At 37.9% G+C, this 6,531-nt stretch overlaps 1 protein-coding gene across 1 annotated transcript; it reads left to right on the forward strand.

Moving 5' to 3' along the window:
• The first annotated feature begins 1,444 nt into the window (after nt 1-1,444).
• On the forward strand, nt 1,445-6,531 carry LOC122027369 (endoplasmic reticulum oxidoreductin-1-like). Its single transcript, XM_042586319.1, has 10 exons — nt 1,445-1,786; nt 1,876-2,007; nt 3,497-3,749; nt 3,859-3,969; nt 4,338-4,456; nt 4,559-4,663; nt 5,241-5,443; nt 5,520-5,643; nt 5,979-6,151; nt 6,253-6,531. The coding sequence occupies exons 1-9, from the start codon at nt 1,631-1,633 to the stop codon at nt 6,126-6,128; spliced, it is 1,353 nt and encodes a 450-aa protein (XP_042442253.1). The 5' UTR covers nt 1,445-1,630; the 3' UTR covers nt 6,129-6,151; nt 6,253-6,531.

Consider the following 6,531-nt stretch of genomic DNA (forward strand, 5'->3'; position numbering starts at 1 on the left):
TGGGTAAATTTTCTCTCAACCAGTCTGACATTTGACTCGCACAGGTTGTTCTCATACACAAGTCACTTTTGATTCAGTGCAATTAGGACCTTAAGTTTCTACTTCCTATGGGCTCACCCGTGAGAGAGAGTGTTTCTCCCCATGCATATGTTCACAACTTCAATACTAGTGATGCATTATACACCAACTATAAACCTTAAAACTTTTAATGTAAGACTAAAGTCTCATTTACAATGAAATATTTTTCCCCTCCACTTCTTTTTCATTCGTAAATATCTAACACTATTATTGTTTGGGAGCCTACTCAATTCAAACTGATTAAGAGTGTTGAGTGTTGGCACGCCCAACACCTTCGAACGATCAACTCATTTGACTGTAACTAGGCAAAACCTTACCGGCTCAACCAAAGATTTCTTATAAATATCTCCTCTTCATATAATGAAAATGTAAAGACTAGGAGTAGTATGCTACCAAGAGCTCTTCAGATAATGAAAATGTAAAGACTAGGAGTAGTATGCTACCAAGAGCTTTTGTTGATTTTTTCGGTCTTTGTCCAATTCCTTGGATATTTTGGTAAGAGATTTAGGCTCCGTTTGATATGCATGATAGGATAGGATAGGATTGGGTTGATTAGGATAGGATTAAAGGTAGGATAAATAATCCCTCTTGAGGTCAAGGGATTATGAATCTTATCCCTAATCATTCATAATCCTATTCCTAATCAACTCTACTAAATGCTTGATTAAAAACTTTTTAGAAATATAATCCTATCCTATCATGCATATCAAACGGAGCCTTAGTATATTTTACGCAATCCTCTGGTCTAAAATTTCTCAGAGGCCTTCTTACATGGTAAGTTCTTCAATGGCTCTATTTGGGTCTCCTTTAGTCAATTGAAAAGAAAAAAAAAAAATCCTTCAGTCAACTAGCATACTGACGAATATAATATAATCATCAGAATATAGCTCTGGAATCAATTGATTGATCAAGCCTCTAGATCAACAGTTGAAAGTTTTATAACTAAACCGCATGATAGTTTACCATCCGTCGAGTCCTCTAAGCTCCTCCTAAACACAACTCCCATAAGTTAAAATGTAAGTTTGTTTGTATAAACATGAAAAACTCCTGACGTCAGCGAGCGACTCATCCAGCGTGGCCGACAATGTCCCCGAAACCCCTCGTTAACGGTCTTGCCCCGAAACACGTCAGGGAGGCTGACGTGTTCTCTCCTTATTGGCACGTAATGCCAAAATCTGGTTTCCATCTCCTTTCAAAGCTCAAATCTGTGTTTATACACCCCCGAGTCGTACCCTGATCCCAGTGAGCGAATGAATTTTCTTACTCGATGGGACCCGTTAGGTGGCCCCCACCAATGAGACCGACCTGAGGAACGACTATCAACCGACAGGGTCGCAATAACATCGTCGATTGTTACAGCCGTCTACTTGAACGCCCCCGTCAACTACGGGTAGCTGTCGCCCGTCGGATTTTCTTCTTCCAACCTACGGCTCCAAGTTCTAAACCCTTCCTCAGAATACTCGCCAAGTCGATTGGGTTTCCTCACTGCCCCCTTGGATATCCACCATTTCCCCGCGCAGATTTCTACTTCTCGCGGTTCGATTGCTAGGTCATGGAGGGCGCTGAGGTCGGTGGCCGGAGAGGCTGGCGCTGGAGCTACTGGGTCGTGGGAGCGCTGGTCGCCGTCCTCCTCGCCTCCGCCGCGACCCACAGGAACTCCGCCAAGATCCCTCTTTTCGTGATCACCAACCAGATCTGTCGGTGCGCGGTAAGCCTCCTTCGATCGAGATGCCCACTTTGATTGGGAAATAATGCAATTTCATTATTTTGTCGGGTGAACGATTTGGGCCCTCTCAGGAGTCGAGGAAATACACCGGCATCGTGGAGGATTGTTGTTGCGACTACGAAACTGTGGATAGTCTCAATAAGGAAGTCTTGCATCCGATCCTACAGGATCTAGTCGCGACGACGTTCTTTCGGTATTTTAAGGTAATTGCTCGAGTCTTCTGCTCGATTTAGGGGTGCGTGTTTAACACTGTTTGCATGCATATGTAAGGGAAACCTACGTCCTTGTTTATGTTGTCATCATTATGCATATAGAACTATGTTGTCATTGTTTGTTAAGGATTGTTTTCAAGAAAATTTGTTCAGGATTGAGTGCCTGACATACTGAGTAAAAGCTGTGTTGAAATTAGTGATGGATGAAAGAGGAAAATTTTGGTTTTCAGTTCAGTGTAGAGGAAAATTTCTTCTGTAATTGTCTCTATCCTTAACGTTCAGGATTGCTCCCCACTGCTATAAGATCAAGGTTAGTAGAAGGTACAAAAGAGAACAACTTTGAGAGAATCTCTTTAGTTGTTTCTCTGATGCCTCATTTTCTACCTTGTCACAAGTTTCATAATCTCTTATTGAGTTAATGTGTGTTCTGACTTCATTTTGAAACCAATTTCAGTGATATAAATTGTATTTTCCATGGGAAACAGAGTGAGTACTGATAAACTGAAATGAATATCTTGGTTAGAATCATCCATAATGATTCTTACAAAGTTAAGTTTTCCAAACATCACTTTGTGGTCTCTTTGGTGATGAATTGGCTCATGATTTACCTTTTCTTAAATATGTTATCTATCAAAACATCCTTCTTAGACAATATTTGTCAAGATGGCATTAGAAAAAAAAGAAGCATATTTTAAATTAACATTTCATGCATACTTGGGTTTACTCTAATTCAGCTCCCATATAACCTAGTGTCTTATGTAACTCTGGTTTCCTTTCTTGGTCATGTACCCATGTGCTCATATTCATTTGAGAGAGAGAGAAGTCCTAAAGTCAACTCTGCGGAGAACATTTTTTTACCACTTGTAGTTTTATTTATACTTATGCCAAAATATATCAACAAAGTGAACATATTCTTTAATTTCCTCAGCATCATAATATTGTTACATCTGTATTTTGATTCCTCGTCTGGCCTGCAACAAAGTTTTTCAGTTTTTCAAAAGTCTGCATTTTTGGCTTGCAACAAAGTTTTTCAGTTATTTTAGAAGTCTGCATTTTTGGCTATTTTTAATAGTGTCTGTTTGCCTAGGAAGTATACTTGACTATTCATCTTTCTCAGCTTCCATCTTGTGATGCCTCTTTTTTTCCGGGCTATTTGAGATCCCTATTGGCTTGCAAAATTGCTGATGATAGACGATTATTCCTATTAAAGTGATATTTACTGGCAATATTCTAATGTCTTAACATCACATGGAAACAAATCCAGTCAAACATCCCACAACCTTATTCCATCCAAAAAAAAAAAAAAAAAGAAATGTGGATGATAAGGTAATTAATTAAGTGTCTATTGACCATCAGTTAATATTTTTTTCTCCAAATTTGTTTGTTTACAGGAGGCATTGTGTAGGGACCAAAGTGTGCATTTCCAGGTTTATAGAATCCTTTCGTTTTCTGATCTATTATTTTCTCGTGGTATTGGAAGGTCAAGCTATGGTGTGATTGCCCATTCTGGCCTGATGATGGAATGTGTCGTCTTCGGGATTGTAGTGTTTGCGAGTGTCCTGAAAGCGAGTTTCCTGAGACTTTCAAGAAATCTTATCAGCTTTCTTCTGATAATCTAATGTGTCAAGAAGGAAAACCACAGGCTGCTGTTGATCGCACAATAGATAATAAAATTTTCAGAGGGTGGATTGAAGTTGACAATCCATGGACCAGTGATGATGAGACTGATAATGGTAGCTCTCCTAATATGGTTGATGCTTGGTCTAGTTCTATAATGTTAGTTCAGTTAATGTGGCTACTGTGATATTCCCCACTTTGTTGATATATGATTCTCTCGTGCAGCTGAGATGACATATGTGAACCTTCAACTAAATCCTGAGCGCTATACAGGCTACACTGGTCCTTCAGCTAGGAGGATATGGGAAGCAATTTATACAGAAAATTGCCCAAAATGTTAGTTCAATGCTGTTTATGGGTCTCATTATTCAAGATTCATTTGGTTGCATTTTAGTGATTGCTAATATTTTCTTACAATTGATTTGTTGCTTTTATTCCTCATTAATACCCCTTTCATGGTGATTTTGACCATCTTTTGCCAACTTACCTAACTCATTTTGCTTATTATTTTCAAGCAGTTTCACTTGTGCTAACATTCTCTGTTGAAACTTTTTCATGGCCACCTTATTGAGTTTCTAAGTTAATTAAGTTACAATTATGCTATATTAATGTTTGATTTGGCAGTAGTCATTATATGTCTGGGTACTAGGGTGACTAGAATAGGTGAGTTACTATATTCTTATGGTCCTTTGCTTGTGTTTCAGATCCTTCAGGAGAGTTTTGTCAGGAGAAAAGAGTCTTGTACAAACTGATATCAGGATTGCATTCCTCCATCTCAGTTCACATAGCTTCTGATTATCTTCTCGATGAAACTTATAACTTGGTTATTTCTCTCTTTTGCTGTGCTTTCATTGAGTTTATAGTGATTTATTAACAACTTCTTGATAGTTCTGCTGACATTCTTGTTTTCTCTTCATGATTGTAGTGGGGTGAAAATCTTGAGCTGTTATATGATCGGATATTGAGTCATCCGGAACGTGTTAAAAACTTGTACTTTGCCTTTCTTTTTGTTCTCCGTGCAGTGACAAAGGTATTTTGCCTTCTTGTCACATTCCTTCTCCTTTTTCACAATTGAGATATGGTTAGCCTCTGAGATGTTTTTGTATTATGTTTCTCTCTGGAAGTAGGATGTGGACAGAAGGAAAGACACAACATGAGCTTGCCTCTAACAGGGCTTTTACAATACTAACTGTCTTTATTAATTCTCTATGATCATAGCAAGGAAAGTGGCTTGAGATTTGCCATATTTAGAAAGATTTTGATCATGATACATGGAGCAATTTACATGACTGTATTAAATAGGATCCCATAGTTATTTATGAAGGAGAAACAGAAATATCTCAAAGTGCTCCAAGTATATATATTCTTGGTCTTGTCCGTTTTAGAACAAAACTGTTATCCTCATACAATTTATTTGAAAAAAAAAAAATCTCTTCTCTATGTGACCCTGGTGACGAAATCAATCTATGCTTCCTCTTCTGCTGAAATGTATATAGAACATCAATTGATTCATCATAAATTAAATGTTCAATCAGCTTAGACATTTTTTCTACATTCTCATTTCTATTTATCTATAAATAATCTGACAGCATATTTCATGTGTCCAGGCTGCAGATTTCTTGGAACAGGCTGAATATAGCACAGGAAACCTGGAAGAAGATCTTAAAACACAATCGTTAGTGAGGCAATTTGTGTACAATCACAAAGTACAGACTGCTTGCCCAATTCCATTTGATGAGGCTAAACTTTGGCAAGGTGAAAGTGGTCCCGAACTAAAACAACAAATTCAGATGCAGTTTAGAAATATCAGGTTATAGGAAACTTGATCCTGTATTATTAAAAGATAGTGAGACAATCAACCTGACTGAATCCGTTTCTTCATGCAGTGCATTAATGGATTGTGTTGGATGTGAGAAATGCCGCCTATGGGGAAAACTTCAGGTTCTCGGTCTTGCTACAGCTTTGAAGATTCTCTTCTCAGTTGATGACCAAAACCTCATCAATCAACAGGTAAGTCTTTTCTTCAGCAAAGTTCACCTGAGAACTAATCTTCACTCATTAATTTTCACTCAGAGAATAAGATCTGACAAAAAAATTAAGCTTTGTAGATCTCCCTTTTTACCTAGTTCATATCTCTAGTAGCATAATTATTTTAGGTTTCGATCTTTTAATTTCCAATTGCCTCCATTCTCCATGAGTAAAAGTCAGTCCAATCGAATGACATTTTGATTTTTTGTTCTGTTAAGATTTTTTTTCCTCTCTTGAATTTGAAATGTGTTTTATTAGCTTTATGAAATTATTCTGAATGCATAAGCCACATCAATGGCTCTTTGTTGGTCATTCAGTTGCAGCTTCAAAGAAATGAAGTTATCGCTCTGATGAACCTCCTCAATAGGCTCTCAGAATCCATTAAATTTGTCAATGAGAAAGGCCCCTATGCTGAGAAAATCATGGCGAAAAAGACTTACTCCACTACTACCAAAAGCAGTCTGTGAACCACAGCACTAATGCACTTCAAGTAAGATTTTTGTCCCCTACTAATCATCTCTACACCCCAGCATTCCACGAGAACCGACAGTGTCTTGATTGTATTTGTCTGAACTTTGACAATGTTTACAGGAATATCATTTTGGATCATGTTCTGGTAGTGATTTTTTTAGCACACTATCAAAGGAGTCAGAACTAGTCCTGGGGAGATCAATGCCCCTACCATGGAAACGAACCACGACTAAAGAGATCATGTACAGAGTGAGCACTACTGGCATTCATTCATTGCTCTGTCGATAGCATATTGTTCTTCTCGAACTGATTACTAGCTGAGATCATACCAGTATTTTCTAAGAAAATTTACTGGATCATTTAGATACAAAGTGTGAAACTTCAATACTAGGTACTAAA

The sequence above is a fragment of the Zingiber officinale genome, chromosome 1A (assembly GCF_018446385.1).
Source record: "Zingiber officinale cultivar Zhangliang chromosome 1A, Zo_v1.1, whole genome shotgun sequence".
NCBI lineage: Eukaryota > Viridiplantae > Streptophyta > Magnoliopsida > Zingiberales > Zingiberaceae > Zingiber > Zingiber officinale.

Bases quoted from the DNA above. Each gene is read 5' to 3' on its own strand.
- LOC122027369 (XM_042586319.1), top strand. From the start codon at position 1,631: ATGGAGGGCGCTGAGGTCGGTGGCCGGAGAGGCTGGCGCTGGAGCTAC. The intron at 3,970-4,337 runs GTTAGTTCAATG...CTTGTGTTTCAG, and splicing joins TACAGAAAATTGCCCAAAAT to ATCCTTCAGGAGAGTTTTGT. The intron at 4,457-4,558 runs GTTATTTCTCTC...TCATGATTGTAG, and splicing joins TCGATGAAACTTATAACTTG to TGGGGTGAAAATCTTGAGCT.